At 42.5% G+C, this 18,844-nt stretch overlaps 1 protein-coding gene across 1 annotated transcript in view; it reads left to right on the top strand.

Moving 5' to 3' along the window:
- The window catches only part of vaspb (vasodilator stimulated phosphoprotein b), a 30,230-nt gene extending 11,930 nt beyond the window's left edge, over positions 1–18,300 (top strand). The window contains 14 exon segments of the mRNA XM_080505055.1: positions 6,550–6,721; positions 9,545–9,725; positions 10,638–10,704; positions 12,044–12,126; positions 13,389–13,633; positions 13,820–13,885; positions 13,887–13,981; positions 14,151–14,202; positions 14,613–14,640; positions 14,757–14,790; positions 14,986–15,042; positions 15,801–15,876; positions 16,709–16,766; positions 16,881–18,300. Of these exon segments, the coding sequence (XP_080361181.1) occupies positions 6,550–6,721; positions 9,545–9,725; positions 10,638–10,704; positions 12,044–12,126; positions 13,389–13,633; positions 13,820–13,885; positions 13,887–13,981; positions 14,151–14,202; positions 14,613–14,640; positions 14,757–14,790; positions 14,986–15,042; positions 15,801–15,876; positions 16,709–16,766; positions 16,881–16,915 (1,249 nt within the window). The 3' untranslated portion in view covers positions 16,916–18,300.
- Positions 18,301–18,844: the final 544 nt, after the last annotated feature.

Genomic DNA, 18,844 nt, shown 5'->3' with positions numbered 1-18,844 from the left:
GTATCCACATCTACTCGCAGAGTTAAAAATAAAGAAGCACAGAACCTGGATAGGAAGTTTGCTCAGACTGAACGTTGGGCTTACATATTAACATTTATGAGGCAGCTGCAGTTCTGAACATGAACTGTCCTTTGCTGTTTGAAGCGTTCTCACTGCAGGCGGGCCGTACGGTTTTACCAGTCATGTGTATCCGACTGATCGTCACTGTTGGCCTCATACTGCCTGGGGGTGACATGAGGACGGCATACAGTCAGATGACCCCCCCCCCCCCCCCCCCCCCCCAACGTCAACAGGCTTTTGTGTGGACTCCCCGTGTTCGAGTCAGCATCACAGGTCAAGTACTTTCCCACCAACGTGACCTCAGATCAGTGTGTGTATCACTGACTCTGTATCTAATGGGCTTCCTTTCGTTAAAATGAAATCTTTCGACCGGTTGAAGCTGAATTTTCTTGTGCGGCTTAACGGCACGGCACACAGAGAAGCATTCTCATACAAGCAGCTTCCGAATTTTCCTAAATTGCCCCTACGGTTCTCACTTCCTCTTCTCACTTCTGTCTACAGTGTTTGTCTGTCTGGAACGTGGCTTTTCTCGTCCTTCTTCGGTGGGAAACGCGTACCCAAAAAAGAGAAAGTTTCGCTGCACTCATGAATGAATTCTTACCGTGTGCTGCGTTTAGAAAACCTCCACCTGACTTAATCCAAATCTCATAATCTCTTGGTTTCATTTTCTCAAAGCCCCAAGGATATAAAAACTCATTCTCAGTTGACCATGGTATTAAGAAAGACGAAATAGGCCAGTGGCCAATAATGAAACGACATATCTGAAACAATGCTTTTCTCTAGTGAAACGTGGCCTCTATTTTCCTGAGGCGACGAAGGGGTTGGGATTATTTACACTCAGACATTAAGCGACTTATTGTCATTCTCTGTCTGGGTTCGGTGTGGTGTTTAATAACAGGCACAGAGGAAGATGAGTAATGACTCACTGACTCACTCTGAGGTGCAGTGCAGCCACCTGACGCTTGTTTATTTGAATGGGACACCTGTTTCTCATCTTGTTCCGCATTTGCTGCGAGTTTCGTAGGGCTCACGCAAAGAAGTGCAAAGTGGTTTTAAAAGACACAAAAGTGAATGAGCCCCATTGTCAGTTGGCCATGAGGGACGGTTTTCAGTTATTTTTACTTGTGACTGCACAGAGACTTTTATTTGTCCGGGCAAAAATAAATCGCAACACCCTGAAGGTTTTCATATAGGGGCTTTTATGAACAATTGAAATAAAATAGACCGTTCTCATTGATGCAGACAGAAATGTTGATTCCCGGGCCTCAAGTTGACCTGATGATTGTGCGTTGTCGCATGAGCCATCGCGGTAATGTAAAATGTTAAATATCTTTGTGCCCAGTTCCACCGATAAGTCAGATTTACTCATGCCCTCGCCACATCACTGCGTTATGTAAGCTCCATTTCTGTGGGGACGCAGGAGAGGAGAGAAACGGCTCCGTGCAGATTTCGTACTCGCTCAAGTCGTGTGATTTAGCGGGCGAGAAGAGGATGAGAGAGTAGCGTGGTGGGAGGGTCAGGTAGGAGGAGGGGGAGGGAAGACACGGAGCCACAGGGCCTGAGCGGACTTGCCAGCACATTTGGAGAAAAGCTTTGAGAGCACGGCCATATACAGACATTTCCAAAAGAGCATGTGCCCCAGCCGTGCAATACGATTTCCTGTTAACCCCTCGCTCACCATGAGCAACAAACTTCCTCATCTGTGGAGAGATGAGGAACTTGGCTGTACTAACTATAAGTGAATACATACAGATGATTTTTTTTTTGTTTTTTGTTTTTTGTGGTGCAATACGTTACACATCAGTGTGTCTTTTTTTTTAATTTATTTTTTTTATTTAGTGCCTCATGTGCTTTGGGAAGCACCAGCCACTGACTCATCTGTGATTGTAGAGAAAACCTCTTCACTCAGCTGATCACTTGGTCAGCTCGTCCACACGGACGGCTTCGATGGCTAATAACCTGGTGGTCTTTTGTGCAAGGAGTGACGGGAATAGATTGTTTATGACCGTGCCTGTCGGTTTATTCCAGCACTTGGAACACAACCCAGATAAGCCTCAGTCTCGATCCTTCTCCTGTGCAGCCTGTTATACCCGGTGGGCCAGGTCAACACGGCCGCTCGTGTTGGCAGGTTGACAGGTGGGGGGTTGTGGGGTTGCGGGGTTGCGAGCAAGCCCACGTCTGTATGTGCGTGTGCCGGACACGCTTTTAGAGTCTCTGTGTCCGACGTTCTATCAATAATGCAGCTGCTCACTCTCAGTCGCACTCCTGAGCCTTTGCTTTCTCTGCCATTAAATATGCATCCGTTTCCCAGTCCCGGGACTCTGTCCCCTCCCAGTTCCCATAAGCCGCCTCTGCCCCATACATCAGCATCACACTTGATGTAGATGAGATCGGGGAACAGGCAACCCTCGGCGCTTTTAACCTCCTTCAGGCCAAGATAAAAGCTTGGACGACAATACGTTTCCCACTCTTCATTTATATGCTCAGGTTTGAATTGTTCAACTGTAAAAATACTGGATTTAAGTTTAAATACTCTACACTCTTCATGTTTCTGCATTGCAATCTGAAGGGATGAGTCGGTCTTGTATAAATGTCACATTACCCATGAAGTGTGTTTTGGATTTGATCTGAGCGTTGGGTTTTGAATATAAATAAGAGTTGCTAACCTTTAACAATATATTACTAATTAAATATCAGATCCAAAATGTTTTTTTTTTTGTCAAGCACTTTGAATACCTCCACCATCTTTGAGAACAATGCAAAGTCAAATATTAAAAAGACTTGCAATTGGGGAAAACATCATTTTCTTATTTCTTGATTATTTTTGTAGTTCTAAAGAGAATATTTAATATTTGGCTTTAGTCGTAGGAAAGAAAGGTAAAACCCCCCCCTTTTTTTTTTTCTTTTTTTCTTTTGTCCTCGCCAAATTATTGCAAAAAACTAAGTGCCGGATATCCATCAAAGGCTGCCAAAAATTACAAATATGAAAAGGCCATTTGAGCAAGGTTTACTGTGTGTCCAGATTACAAGATGTGTTCCAGATAGCACAATCACAGGAAGGTGTTTGAAACTTTATACAAAACACATCTCCATGATTGACTTCCATGTTAGCAACTATTTGCTGTGATGTACAAACGTAAACCTGTCATACCTGACCCATCAATGTTCCCGTTTCTGGCAGACATATTTCTTGTCTTCAGGCTATTTGTTCACCCAAATATTTGACGTGAACCCGCAGTCCCAAAGTGTCCGCTCATGTCTTTACTTTCAGCCTCTCTCTGAGCAAGCCAGGTTTTATTCACCAGGTTGAAGCACATTCTTTTCAAAGAAAGTTGGATTGGTTGTTTGTGTGTGTTTGTGTGTCATCGATTGTTGAGGCTGCAGCAGGCCTTATTAGGCCGTGCTGGTAGCAGGAAGTGGGCTGTGGCTTTCAGTGGCGTGTCGCAGGAAACGGCAGATTGTATCACGGGTGGGACAGATGGAAAGAGAGGTGGAAGAAATGGATTAGGGCACCACAGGGAGTACATAAGGGGGGCAATTAAATACAGAAAGGGGTTAAAAACGGTTTCCTCCTGCACTGAATATTAACTATTATTGGGCACCAGTTTGAAATGCTTGTTGGCACATCTTACCGTGTACTCCTATTTGAAAACGTGTGTAAAATTAACTGATGCAATCAGCATTCTATCCTTTATCCATGGTCTAATTTTATGAGCCGTTTTATTATTACACTGAGGCATTTTGTGGTTCAAGTATGTTTGTATGTACACAGGCATTGGAAATACAAAAACGGGTCGGTGCAGTCTGCAGCCTCATTGGTGGGAATTACCTGAATGTTGAGCCTGAGCAGATCTATAAATTCATTCTTTGTATCTGAGGCGTCGGAGCGCATATGACTGATGTCGTACAAAGTGTGCGGAGATGGAGGCTGACTCATAGGCACCGATTCCAGCGGTCCTCCGGTGCTCGAGCGCCCACGGAAAAGGTTGACCACCCACTGGGGGATAGCTGATTGAAATAAAGAATGTGTTTTTAAAATGAACTAAACATTGTTTTGTCGTGAATCACCCAGGCCTCCCATATGGCTATATATAAGGGATGCTTGGGAAAAAAGAAATCCTTTGTCAAATCAGATGTTCAGAAGCAGTAAACAACCTTGTACACTGAAAATTATGTGATATTGTTTGTTAATTAGTTTTTTAATAGCCCACCATATTTTTAAATATGGTGGGCTATTAAAAATTTAAATTGGCACCTTTTGAGCTGACGTTGAGCAGGTGGAGGAATCCTGCGCCTGATCTGTTTGGCACAGCTCAACTTGACTTCCTGTGTTTGTCAGCCGTCATTGTTGTTTCACCTCTCATCTTGTTTGGGATCAAACTAGCCTCTGTTTCTCTGAGCACAAATCAACACCTCTGCAAAAAACACTGCACTTAATGCTTGTGTTTTTCAAATGGACTCCCAGCTTTTTGTCGTCTTGGCACAGATGATGGTGGTTTCAAGTTGCATGCTCATTGACTTGCCTGGAGAAGACTTCAATCCATAAAGTCAAGTGTACTTTTGATGACATTTCCGAACAAATTCTCTCAAAAAAATGCTATATTATGATTGTGGCGCTAAATACGATCGTGTATGTTTGAGTCCTGGCATCCATTGAAAACATGGGGTTGTTTGAGGATAGATGGACATGCCTGGACTGACCAGCTTTTCCTCTCTTAAATGGCTTTGTAATGGAGTGCTTCGTTCATTTGTCCATCCGGTGTCTCCAGTTCCAGCCGCGCCTCCCCTTCCCTTTTGTTTACTTCCTTCATTCCAGCTGCAGCCCCCCTTTCATGCACCGCAGAAACAAATCCAAACAGGTTTATTATCATTACACGTAATTAGTCTGCAGCCTGACTTAGATACTTGGTGTATGAATTACATGAAACTACTACTTCAGGCTTTAGGCTGTACAGACGGTTTTAAATATTGATGGCCCATGCAGCATTAAAGGCCTTGTACCTAATCCGTCACCACGGACGTCTTGTCAGTTCACACGATATTTGACAGACACTTATATTTAAGTGCCACATTTCAATGTCTGCAGCATTTGTGGCATCCTGTGGTTATTTGGTACCACACGAAAGCAGAAGTCTTCTATAGTGAGGGTGGTATCTGAGAACGTGTGTAACGTGTACTGAAATGACAAAAACATATTGATTTGCATTGTGGATTAGCTGCTAATAATGCATTGATTCACTTGGCATACCTGTACAGGGCATTGGAGATGTATGTTTCCCCACATAATGTCTATTGACAACTGTAATACAGATTTTCTCCGTTGCTAAAACACTAAACTCCATTAGCTAAACCAAATGCTCAGTGGTCTTGGCACTAATGAAGCAGTACTTGGATTGAGTTTGCATGAACTCATTTGCTCTTTTTTGTTAAATCTTTAAACACATTGTCAGTATTTAAAGTCATTTTGCATCGTCATAAACTGTGTTGTATAATTGTAAGCACCAGCAGCTGTATTTGAACACAACTTGCTGCACAGATGTCATATTTCATACACAACTCAAATGAACAAACACACGTTTGTGTGGATGGGCCACATGGAAAAGTGGTGAGAGCATTCCCACCAGAGCAAGGATATTCCTGTTTTTGTGCAGTTGGGGGCTTGTCTGTGTGGAGTTTGTGTGTTCTTCTCATTTGTGCCTTGAGATTAATTTGTGACTCTATATTGTCTTTAGAAGTGAGGGTGTTTGTTTGTGTATTCTTTTGTGTTTGCCCTGTTCATGATGCACTCTAATATAATATAGAGACAAGTTTCACTGTTGGACTAGCTGGGCATGGTAAAAGTCTAACCAGCATACGATACATGATGATCTTGCCGAGTATTTTAATAAAAAAAACAGTATTTACAATAATACAAGAACGTTAATGAACAATGCTTATGTCTTTGTACTTTGAAATGAGTTTTTCCAATGGTGTTCTCTTGCCCCTAATTTACACAACCATTAGTTGCACTTTTTTTTTTTAAGTTAATCGCAATAAAGTGCATTTTTCATATTTAAAATTGTCATTTTTGATTTGTAATAATTTATATTGGTGCAGTTGTTTTGCAATACCACATATATAATAAACATTTCTCTTCACTACGTTCCTGTTCACTAGACTATTATTTTGTCTAACAGATGCTCGGTGGTGGACATATGGTGACATCCTCTTTTTGTACAAACTTGGCTTTCAACTGATTTTGAAGTCTGAAATTTTGTCAATGTAATTTCATGTTTAAGTTGGAATAAAGCGCTGGTCATAAGACGTTACATTCACAAGCCCACAATGTTGTGATTTTACAGTTGTTTTTCTGCAGTACCCCCTCCTTTACTGAACGTTGTTCCTTGTCTTCAAGGTCACTCGTGGGCGATGTGTTCCTTGTGCAGGAATGGCAGAGCTCATAAAAACTAAGCGACACACACTGATCCCATGTTTTGCTTTGTCTTGCAGTGAGTCGAGTATTTGCCAGGCTCGGGCCACTGTGATGATCTATGACGATGGCAACAAGAAGTGGCTTCCGGCAGGCACTGGACCGCAGACCTTCAGCAGAGTCCAGATCTACCACAACCCCACCACCAATGCCTTCAGGATAGTGGGTCGCAAGATGCAGACAGACCAGCAGGTACGTCTGCTCGCTTTGGGCACGCGAGGCTTCTGACGGACTCCACACGTTGGCCGAGAGCGTGCGAGCGCGCGACTTTGCCTCTGGAAGTGTGAGCTGTGCGTAGAGCCGGGTCCGTGTGCGTCATGTGGCCTGTGGGCGTCGGTGGAGCCTACGGGTGTCTGAGTAAGCGAGCGTGAGGCAGCCTGTCTTACCAAGTGAACCTTCATTCGCATCGGTGCCGTCAGTTTGATACCACACACACACACACACACACACACACACACACACAAACACAAGATTGTAATTATGTGGATAGCTTACTGTAAGTACCGTCAGTTTTTATCAGAGATACTGTCAACTACCTTGTGGATTTCAATTATCTTCATCGAAGCTAATGCGCACGTGATCGTGCACGACACACTGTCTTACAATAGAAATAAATTGAGCTATTTTGGCTGAGGCAGAAGCATACAGTCCGCTGTGATATATTTTAGAGGTGAAGTGGTTAGAACTCTCTCTGAACAGCAGGAATACCCCCCTCCAATTTCCTCCTACACTTCGAAAACACTAGTTTACTTGGTGACTCTGAAATTGTCCTTAGGTGTGAATGTGAGTGTGTGTGACTGTGACTGTCCCTGTGACTCTGTTGGGATCAGCCGCAGCACTCTGCCACTCCATGTCAGATAAAGCGTCATAAGAGATGGATAGTTTGTCACTTTAATCACGAATCCTCATCCAGAAAATCAGGGACTATTTTTTTTTTTCCTTTACTTGAATGATTGCACCCCTGTTTGATCTGCTATGTGCTCATATTACTGTGTTTTGAATCAAATCTTGTTTTGAAGCCTGTGCGAGTTTCATTGGTTTGCAGTGAGCTTTAAAATAGTCGTCATCTGAGTACGATTCTGTGCCACAGTTTTTTTTTTTTTTGCCACAGGCTTTGCAATACAGTTTAACTGTGTATGACAAGCCGCTTTAATTGGCTTTTCACCATAAGCTTTTAAAACAAAGGAGACTTGTTCTTCAACACAGAGAAGCTGTGTGAATCGGGGAGATTTTCTTGTCATCACGTTTTCACTGATAAAAGTGGGCAGATTCTCAGTCAAAAGCAGTAAACTAATGTCGGGCGCTTCTATTCTTGACTTGCGAACTGTTCTGCTCCCCGCTGCCTTGGTGTCTCTGTCCTTCTTTAAACATTCAGCACTCTAAAGTGTTCCCCACAGACGGGACTTAAAGTGGGAGACGTTTCCTGTGAGATACTTGGCCTGTTCAACCATTTCCTGTGACAATTTGGGAAGAAGCGTGTGATACCCAATAAGGACTTTCTATTTGCGCCTGATGGAGACGCGCTTGTTTTAGGCTGGTGGTGGATGATAGCTGCAGCGTGAGATGGCAGTGGGGGGTGCATTTAGTCTCTCTCTTTTTTTTTTTTTTTTAATCCCTCTTTATTTTGATTAGAAGTACCCTCTTGTTGTTGTTGCACTTGTGTTTCCAATTAGTTTCCTTCCTCTTGGTGTAATTGGATGATTTAGTCAGCACTTAAACACCAAAACAATGGTTTTAGGGTCTTCCTGTAGGCATTTAAGCTTTTTAAACATGCTGCTTTTTATCACTCTGTTCTTACTGTGTGTGTTTCTGGTCACACTTTTATTGTTTGTCAAGAATAGGAAGAGTCTGAGAAAATACCATAGTCTGCAGTAGCAAGTTTCTTTTCTTTTTTTTTCTCCCCCCCCCCCCCCCCCCCCCCCCCCAGAGCTTATTGCCCCCCTGTAATAGTCGCCCTGACAGGGTCTCCTCTCCTCTCCTCCCTCTGCTTTGTGGAATTTGGAGGCTGTTAAACAAATAGCCAAATGGCGTGTCAGCACATTCAAGCAGCAGCACTCAAACCCAGAGCGATTTTTTTTCTCTCTCTCTCTTGGTCCACGGGCTTCACGCCCCCTGCTGGGTGGAACATAAACCAGGATAATCCAACAAAAATAAATCAGACTCCATCGTTTGTGCATCAGCAGGGATGTGGGTTTGTGGGCTTTGCTAATGGTTTTTCCAGTCTCCCAGTGAGGGATCCAGACTCCCCAAGCTACTGTTCAGGTTTATGACCTGTTTTGGTTATTTATGGCTTGGTCTTACAGTTTGATGTGTACAAATGTCAGCAGCTTGGTCACAGTCGAGAGCTTTTCATATTATTTCATATCGATGGCACAGTTGCATGACTCCTGTTGTGACTATTTAGGTTATGAATTATTCTGAATCTTAAGATTGAAGCAGAGTGTAATACGGTCGCACTGTTTGACAACATCAACGCCTGAATTGAAAGGTATTACAAAAGTATCCCAACACAACTTCCATTGTGGTTGTTCTCCTGACACGTAAAAAATGTTTGCTATTTAGAGTTTACAACACAAAATGGGTGAAATAAACCAAAAGCACATTTATTTTTAGAAACTTTATTTTCCCCATTTTACAAGCATCCAGTCAATCCTGTGTTCCAATCTCTTTAAGTACCAGCAGCATTCATTGCTCCAGGTAAACCTACTGCTCCTGATCAGTGTCATTCAAACATGTTCAATTGATAAATTGTGAAAAGACCAACAAAGGTTTCTCTTAAATTTTGAAAATGACTACTCTAAGAATCGCACTTAAACAATGCTTATTGTTTTACAGAGAAAACCATTTTGCTAACAAATTGTTCTATGTTGGCCTCCCTAGTGATTTAACGTTTTCTGACTAGTATTAAGATTAACTGTACAATATGGCACCCCCATCGGTAATAATGATTGAAATTTGATCTTCTAGCCCTGTCCAAGTTATCAATGTCAATTATCCATTTTCCTCTTTCCTCAGGTGGTGATCAACTGCCCGATCGTAAGAGGTCTCAAGTATAACCAGGCCACACCCAACTTTCACCAGTGGAGAGACGCCCGGCAGGTGTGGGGACTCAACTTTGGCAGCAAGGAGGACGCTGCTTTATTCGCCAATGGCATGAATCATGCTTTAGATGTCCTCACCTCCATGGCAGATGCAGGTAAATGAGTTCTCACCAGGTTTGAGTTCATAGCAGCATCTCGTGGGCCTCCAGAAAGATGAAATTGATAGATTATGTTGGGTGGGGTCATATTACTGAGATTACTACATTGAGGCTGTCTTGATAGGAGCGTAACGTGTATCTATGTGCACCGCTGCCACGGGAGTAGCTTGGCCAGTGTGAGTGCGCTGCGATTCTGGTTATTAAGAGCTGTAGACGCATTCTGATCTCTGCTGGTAGTTTTCTTCCACGGGATTAGGAAAGGCTGATGTAATTTAGCACCAATTTCCTGGAAAGTGCATCTAATTCCAGAGCAAACGTGATTCACCACCTCCTTGGCACTTCAAAAACTAATTAGTGGTCAGAGAAAATAAAGCATGATGCATGGGGAAGGCTCTTCCTGTTGTGTCTTTGGAAAACATATGCTTTGTTTTATGTTGTGCGCTCGGCCTGAAATGACTCTGGCTATGGTTGCGCAAGGTGGGAAGCGTCATCAATACCCTTTACTAGTAAAAGCTATTTTGGAAAGTGCTTCCCCTTTCTCTCTTCCCTACAAAAAACAAACCCTATCACCTGTGTATTATAACAATAATCTGTCAATTCTTTTGAACTCTTTGTCCTTCAGAATTGATATTCTTTTCTTTGTCATCAGAATGAGACCCATTGATTTGATGCTTGTTGCCTTTTATTCATGCAATGTCTTCATTTAGAATAAAGTCTGGTCTGTTGCATTTGATGCGCTGCAGGGCCGTGAAGAAGTAAATATTTAGATGTTTGCACTTGGGCAGTAGGATACAAGTCCAGAGGAACTCTTCATCCTCTGATTGTCGTACATGAGCAACAGCATGTGAACTCGTTTTGTTTCTGTCTTAGATTGACATTGTGTGTGTTTCCTGTCCTGTGTTTTGGCAGGTTATGCGACTCTCCCTCGTCCAGTGTCAAATGGACCTTCTCCAGAAGAGCTTGAACAGCAGAGGAGGTACTTCCACTTCCTCTTAGTACAACCCACTTATATTTCACTTTGATAGTGGCAGTATACCATTGGATGCATTGTATTGCTGTTTTATGGCCTCTGGGCTGACTCGGCATAAACTATAATGCGTTTTGTTGATAACGTGGATTACGCTGCCACCTTTTCGGTTTTGCAGGCTCAACTTGTCAAGAGATTCCACCAAATTGTAAATTTTTTGTCATTTGACGACTTTAGGGGGGGGGTAAGCTACACTGTGGAGCCATCTGAAGTTTTTTTTTGTGCCCAACAGAAGCAAAAGTATCCCCTGGGTTTAGTTGCATAACAATCAATAGCAAGTCGAGCTGTCTGGGCTTTGCAGTCCTCCACTTGGCAGAGTTTTGCACACACGCATGTGTAGAGGATTTGATGGTATTAGCCTGACACTGCTAAACCCAGAGTCAGCCCTGTAGGTTAAAGGTCAGGATGACAACAAGGTGGAGCCCTCTCAGGTCAACCCCACCTTCTTTTCTGCCATCGAACCTGTTCTTTCAGCGAGACCTGCCGCTGTGACTCCATGCAAGTCTGCATACACCAGGCATTAACCTTTTAATCTCATTTGGACTAAGAGGTGACATGCTGCAGTCGGGGAGGCTTTGTGGTTGGCTGTTGGGATTGTCTGTCAAATAATTTGCAGTTCTTATTCGCTGTCTGCGTCTCGTACCTTTCAGAGCTTTGAAAGCCTTTTAAATCCAACATTAATGCAGTTGTTTGTGTATGTTATGTGGATTGATGCTCTGATAGCATTACTTTGAGATGGTTGTTTAAAAAAACAATCCAATGAAGGAACAGTGCGTACAATCTCAAATGCCATCATCCTCACATTTAAGATTTAAATCGCAGCAGCTCTGGGTGTATATCTAAGTATAAGGGCGTATGTGAGCGTTTGTGGTATGATGTTTAATTTGTGTACAGCTGTGGTGGGGGGCAGATGTGATGAGGCAGAGGGGAGTGAGCAATAGCAAACTGAGCTAGAATTAGGCCGCCTCATCCAGATGTGGACTTCTCAGTCAGTAAGCTAATCAAAAGCGATTTATTCCTGTCCTTTTATTGAGGGGGAAAAAACAATATTGAATACGCATGATTAAAGCTCTCCATTCAAATGTCATTACTATAATAGATTGTTGTGACACTGCTTAAATAATCTAGTAATCAACAAAACGGTTGCATAAAATCCGTAGGTGGTATGAATGATGTCAGCATCCACTGATGGTCCATTTGCGGTTACTCTCATGCTACAAATTTGAAATGGGGTGATTTATGTTGGGTGTGTTTAAACGTCACTGTAACAGATGCGTTTTGTCCGCAGGTTGGAGCAGCAGAGGCTGGAACAACAGGAGCGGGAACGACAGGAGAGGGAGAGACAGGAGAGGGAAAGACAAGCGGCTGCAGGTCAGGAAAAACCTGGGATCACCGACGTTGGGCTGCAATCCGCTGCAGCGCAGCTTTACCGCTTCTCTCAGAGTTGGGGTTTTCTTTGCAGCAACTGACGCCCCAATTTAACTTAAAAGTTGGAAATTTCCTGACATTCGCAACGGTCTCATTAAAACTTTGATGATCCTCATTTTATCTTCATTAAATGCGTTAATATCGAACATTGTTTCAGTACATCTTTTCTTTTTGCTTCTTCAAGTAAGATAATGAACCCCCGATATAGCTTTAACGCTTTTATATATATTCTAAACTCACAATGATGGATTGAAGGAAACACTAGAATATACAATAGTTGTACTACTTGTTGTGATTATGATTGAGGCTAGAGTTTTCCAGTATTCTTACAAAAAATAAACCTATTTATTTCTTGAAGGCATTGGTGGAATATGTAGATGACGGTCAGGATAATGCTCTTCATATGTACTGAAGCACATGATTTTCGTCAACTCTATTTCAGTGGAGAGTAGCGTTGTGCATTTAAACTTGCAGTGAAAATCCTTTCATGTGTTCATCTTTCCCTCCAAAGATATATCTATCCAGTCCAGGGTTGTGGGGTGCTGGAGCCGATCCCAGCTATTTAAGGCTGAAGGCAGGGTACACCCTGTAATCTAAGTCTCAGTGTTGCAACTAATAAACGTGTAAAACTGCTAAAATTTCATCTGGAGGAGTCTGTAGGGTTAAGTTCCAATGTTGTAAATCCTGTGCAAGGAAAATGCCTTCCCTTGATAATTCACCCTGACAATCCAAACACACACTTTTCCACTGTCTCCATGTTAATGTGATACACCAAACTCTAAAAAAAAAAAACTTTTTAAGTGAAAGAGGTCTGCATTTTAAAAAGCACATGGAAAAGAAAAAGCTGGAAAACTAGACCAGCTTGTGGTTTTGAAGGTTGATTCAAGCATTTGAGGGTCTAGACATATTCTCCCTCTTAAAAACTCTCCAAGCTCTTCAGTCCTGTCCATTTTGAAAGCGTTCAATAGCCGACATCACAGCTGACAGAAACGCTCAATTCTGGGAGCAGATTGACCAAACGCTGCATTTTCTTGACAAGTGTTGTGGAGAGGTTCACCCCCCATCCTCCCCCACCTTCTCACCACAAGGAAGTTATCGCTTTGCCAGCACTTCTCTGCTCCGGAAAACAAAACAAAACACTGTGGACTTGAGCCCTTGAATGGTTTTTGAATAGTTACTGATGCTCCTTTTCTTTTTTCTTTCAGCCCATATTCCTCCAGCACCACCAATGAGTGCTGGGGGCTCTGCCCCACCACCAGCCCCTCCTCCACCCCCTGGCCCTCCTCCAGCTGCCAGCATCCCTCCGCCCCCGGGACCACCTCCCTGCGGCCCTCCGCCAGCCCCGCCTCTGCCCTCGGGAGGAGGAGATGGCATCTGTGGCGGAGGAGGCGGCGGGGGCGGCGGCCTGGCAGCTGCCCTCGCAGGAGCCAAACTCCGCAAAGTATCCAAGGTGAGTGTGCAGCACATTTTGAAGTCTGCGCTTTTTGTCAGCACTGTAGCTGCTTTCGAAGGCCAGATTAACATAACAAACGGCCGGCGAATAAATTACGCGCAAACATGCAGATGGTACTCTGCTGCTGTGTTCATCCAGCGTGAATGACTAACAGTCATCCACGTGTTTATTTGCTGCCCCCAGCAGGAGGAATCGGGCCCTACAAATTCAATAGCTCGAGCCGACTCCAGCCGAGGCAGCACCTCCTCACTTGGAGGAGGAGGAGGAGGAGGAGGAGGGGGAGGAGGAGGGGGGGGGAGGGGGCGGGGGTTTGATGGGGGAGATGAGTGCCATCTTGGCCCGGAGGTGGGTAACATCATGTTTACTATCATATGAAAAGTATCCAACTTTGTCAATTTGCACCGCTACTTTTGCTTCGCAATTATATTTGCTATATGCTGAATATTTGATTCCACTTCGCCATTCATGACATAACATTGTAACATCAAGTCTTTTTTTTTTTTTTTCACATCAGGAGAAAAGCAGCCGACACTGGAGAGAAGCCACCAATGAAGACCCAGGACAATGTAAGGGTCTATTGAAATGTGGGCAGGCATGTCCAAATATGAACAAAGTTTAGTTTTTTTTAACCGGATGTCAGTATAAGTTGCCGCAATACTTGGTTTATTTCAAGGTACAAATATAATAGTATTGTGTGCAAGTTTATTAAAAGTAGATCTCTAATTGATCAGTTTCATGAACATTCTAAGATCCAAGATGCCATTAATCCTTGTTGCAAATGTGCTCGGTCTCAATTTAACAGTTGTCGCTGCAAAAAACGTCATCCTCACCACCAAAGTCCCCCCGTTCCTGGTTCATTGTTTAACAACCACTCAAACAAATGGTTTCTACATGAGACTGAATGCTTGATCCAAGAAACATAGATAGTGTGAGGATGACTCACTCTTAACAGAAGTCCTTGTTCTTTTCTCTACAGGATGATTCAGAGCCTCAAGGTCAAAGTGGTGAGAACTAGAATCTTTATTTTCTTCCATGAGTCGCATGCTGCCTACTTGGTTGCATTACTTTTTTTTTTTTAATATGAAAGATAACTCGTGTTTTCATTCGTCCTCCCTCTCAGACACCTTGAGAAGGCCCTGGGAGAAAGCGTCCAGGTAATCTCGGGTTCAGTCGTCTCCCTGTTGCCTCATGTTTGAACTCACCCTTCACCCCTCAGCCTCTGCACACACTTTTGCACACCATGTTTCCATCTGCTTTCACCCATGGACAAGTGTGTTTCATTTAGTTTTTAGTGTGTGACTGTCATCCATTTTCATTCTAAGACGCGAGTGTGTGTGTCTCACTAACAGGAATAACTCCATCGTAAAGAGCATGGATTCCACTCCCTCACTGTCCCAAGCTTCCAGGTATACCTGCTGTCCCATTCACCCATGACCTCCACGCTTCCCACCGCCTCACATTGTGTGTTTGTCACAGGCCAACACCAGAAATGCGCCGGGGGGTATTTTACTGATGATAGCACCCTCTGTTGGCTCAGAGATTGGTGTACATATGACCAACTGTGTGATGCGGTAGATACTTTACATTTAGAACATATCAACTGAAATATTAATTGTATTTGTCTTATTCTTTAACTTGAGGTCATCGCTCATAAGAATTAAAAATACGCTCTCTCAGAACTTTCCACGATTTTTTTCTTCAAAGATCCCATATTTTTCCGATCTTTTTCCCCCCAGAGGCCACAATTGTCAAAGTCATGATGTTAAAGTATTCAAAATATATGATTAGATGTGTAGAAACAACTGTTGACTTGAAATCCTTCATGATAGTAAACACATCTGTCAGATTTACAGATTTTAACAAATGAAGTAGTTAAAAAAAAAAAAAAAAAGACAATCTTGAACTCGAAGCACCTTTAGTGTGTAAGGATGCAAATGTTCTAAACTTGAGATTGATTCTTATCAGCTTATTTAATGAAAAAAAGTGTCATTTTGGTATGGTGGTGGCTCAGAAAGTATTAATCCTTGCGCTTACCTTTTTTTTTTTTTTTTTTTTTTAATCGGCTCCGACTTCTTCCCTGTTGTACGATGACTGATTGTGGCCTTGTTATTGCAGCAGACATTAACAAATGTAAGCGTTTGCTCTTTTTGTTTTTTCTTCTTAGGCCAAAACCTGTTTCCAACAACAACAACAATGATGCCAGTGGAATAGACGACTCCGAATTAGAGAAAATGAAACAGGTGATGTTTTTTTTTTTCTCCATCAGTTGTTTATCTTAAGAGCTAAACTTACTGGAGTGTGATTACTGTAAACTTTGTCCAACATTTAAGCCTTAATATGCCCCATGTTAATGAAACACCTGCAGGTCAGAATTAAAGTTTATAACTGTCATCTCGTCGCTGTTTTCTCGAACACCTTGTAATGTGCAACGATCCTTGTATTTACATAAGTTCTGTAGTCATCTGCCCGATTGCATTTTTGTCACATCACTTGGAGATTTAAAGCTGTTGATGTGACAGAAGATGATACAGATGGGGCATCCCTGGAAATCTGTTGAACAGAGAAGACATTAATGGGGCTGGGTTTTTTTTTTTTTTAAACGTTTTTATATTTAGGGACAAATGGATGTCGAGTCTCTTTTAGAAGAACTGTTTGTGAGTGAAAGTGGTTGTCGCTGGCATGTAAATTGGGGCAGTTGGTGTCACATACATAGGAACTCAGAAAAGAAATTGATAGGCTTTTCTTATTTTCTCCACTTCAATAGTGTCAAAGTGCTTAACACGATGAGAGACCCATTCATACACACCCGCATACCATGTAGGGGCAAGAAGAAGCTTCGAACCAACAACCGAAGGCATCTTTCCTTTTTGGATGGGTACATATTACTCAGTCTGTAATTCAATTCAAAAGCATCAGTCGGGTTCTGAAATAATGTTTATCCTTGGAGAGAAACCTTGTGAGCAACATGCTGCTGCTCTCGAGAGACTTATAAACACTTTCTCTGATTAACTACATTAACTGGATTCTCTGTCGCACTGCTGCCCTGACAATTTTCTTCATTTCCTTTTCCAGGACATTTTGGAGGAAGTGCGGAAAGAACTACAAAAAGTCAAAGAAGAAATTATCGGAGGTACCGTGATTTTGTTTTCTTCAAAATGAGCTGTTTTGTTTGTTTTTTTAATTATTATTATTAATGATGCATTTCACATGGGTAATGCTCGTCTCTCCTCTTCTCCTTTCACAGCCTTTATCCAGGAGCTTCAGAAGAGAAGCACATAGTTCTGCTGAGTGTCAGGTGTAACGGAGGGATGCGAGGACCTCTCCTCCACTGTGCCCTCTCATGTAGCCCAGGGATTTCTCTTCCTCTCCTACACAATTTCTCTTCCCTCTCTCTCTGTCTCTCTCTCTCTCTCCCTCTCTCCTACACGAACGCATGTGAGCATTCTTGCATATTCACTTCATGTAAATGATAACCCAGGGAATCTCCTCAACGTCACCATCCGGCACTTTTCGACCATCACCCACTGGTGTGAAGCGGTGGTCCCCATCTCCCGCCCCCTCTGATTCAGCCATCCCGTCCCCTTTGTGTCCTCCATGTGCTCTGTTCATCTGAACCTTCTCGGAGCACACAGCTACTGCCAGACTTGCTCTTCCAATTTGGCATTATATCCCTCTCTGCTGCAGAAATCCTGCTCCTTGTGTCCTCTTCCTTCAGTTATCGGACACATCATCTTCTGATAGAGCAGTATTCAGGGACAGTGTATTAGTCACATTTTTACTGTAATAGCAAAATGCTGGCATGCTGGGATCCTTATTTTCTCTCATTCTCAGTCAGCAAAGATATTGTTGGGACATTTGCTGGTAGGCAATTTGTAACTAATAGTAGTCTGAGGTGGCCAACCAATAAACGTCTCGACTGCAGTGCATCTCCATCAAGTGGACTTAAAGCTCCCAGCAACGGCTGAGGAGTGAAACGGCACGACACAAGCCTTCGGTGCTGCACGGTGGAGATGTCGGGAGGAAGAGGAGACGAGCAAAGGGAACCTGATGGACAACCTGAGTGCTGTGAAAGAGGAGTGTGTTGTAGTTTTGACGTGTGAGAAATGTATTCTCTTTGCATTGCACTTGTTCCAAAGGAAGTGTGTCTGTGTGCCACACTGCCTTGATAGACTATTCCCTCTCACTCAAAATGAGATATTATTTGTTGGCCAGTGCAGTGGATCTTCTGTACACTGTGCTTCCCGAGTTGTTTTTCTTCCATTCTAGATATTGTTTTCTAATTTTGAAACATGAAAAATGGCCATGATGAGGTCAAATAATTTGGCCATGACCAACTGCCTTGAGAATAAATATATAAATATCTATCTATCTATATTATATATATATATAAGGAAAATATATATATTTGTTTTGAGGGAAAATGTTAGCAAAAATGAAATGGTGTTTCTATTTTAATTGAAATGATTGGTGAATGGGGATTTCATTTCTTTTTTCTTTTCTTTTTTTTCAATGATTGTTTTCTCATGAAATGTTTTTTTGGGGTTTACTGTTTCTTTTTTTCTAATAGAATTTAGGCTTTTTACACTGAAATATAAAGAAAACAGCTTAGAGACACTGGATTAGAAATGCCTTTATAGTCGAATACAGCTGCTTCTTGAAATGCACTGCTTTGTCTCGAGTCATCTTTTACATTCTCGTGTAAGACTCTTCACATCTGGATTCAGAGCCGGAACATTATGAACTGCATACGCCAAGGCTGTTTCAGCGGTGTTAAAACATTTTAAAGTCCGAAGTCGGAATGTTATGGAACAACACTGTTTGAACGCCCCTGGTTTGAGCCTTCTGTGTGGAGTTTCCTAGTTTGGAGAGGAGATCCTGACAAGTCTGTAGTATGGCTATGCAGTTGAGACCTATAGGTTTTGTTCAAAATGCTTTTGCATGGTTTTGGTTCTATTGTACCCTGTATTTGGAAAGGTTATCTCTCTGCATCACTACCTTGATTTCTGTCGGGGAAATTGACTTTAGATAACTCTTTGAAAGCCAGGTGAACATTCAGTAACAGTGAGTATGGAAATACGGTAACTATGATTTGTGATGAATGAAAAGCCCTTGAGTGGATTATGTTAATGTGTTCTCCACCAAAATAAGAGTGCTCTTTCTCTTGCGCCAAATTTTAATACTGTTTGGTCATTTCTATTATTTTTGTTC

The sequence above is a fragment of the Blennius ocellaris genome, assembly GCF_963422515.1.
Source record: "Blennius ocellaris genome assembly, chromosome: 2".
Classification (NCBI taxonomy): Eukaryota; Metazoa; Chordata; class Actinopteri; order Blenniiformes; family Blenniidae; genus Blennius; species Blennius ocellaris.
Note: the sequence above shows the minus strand (reverse complement) of the source record. Positions and strands in the feature narration are given on the sequence as shown.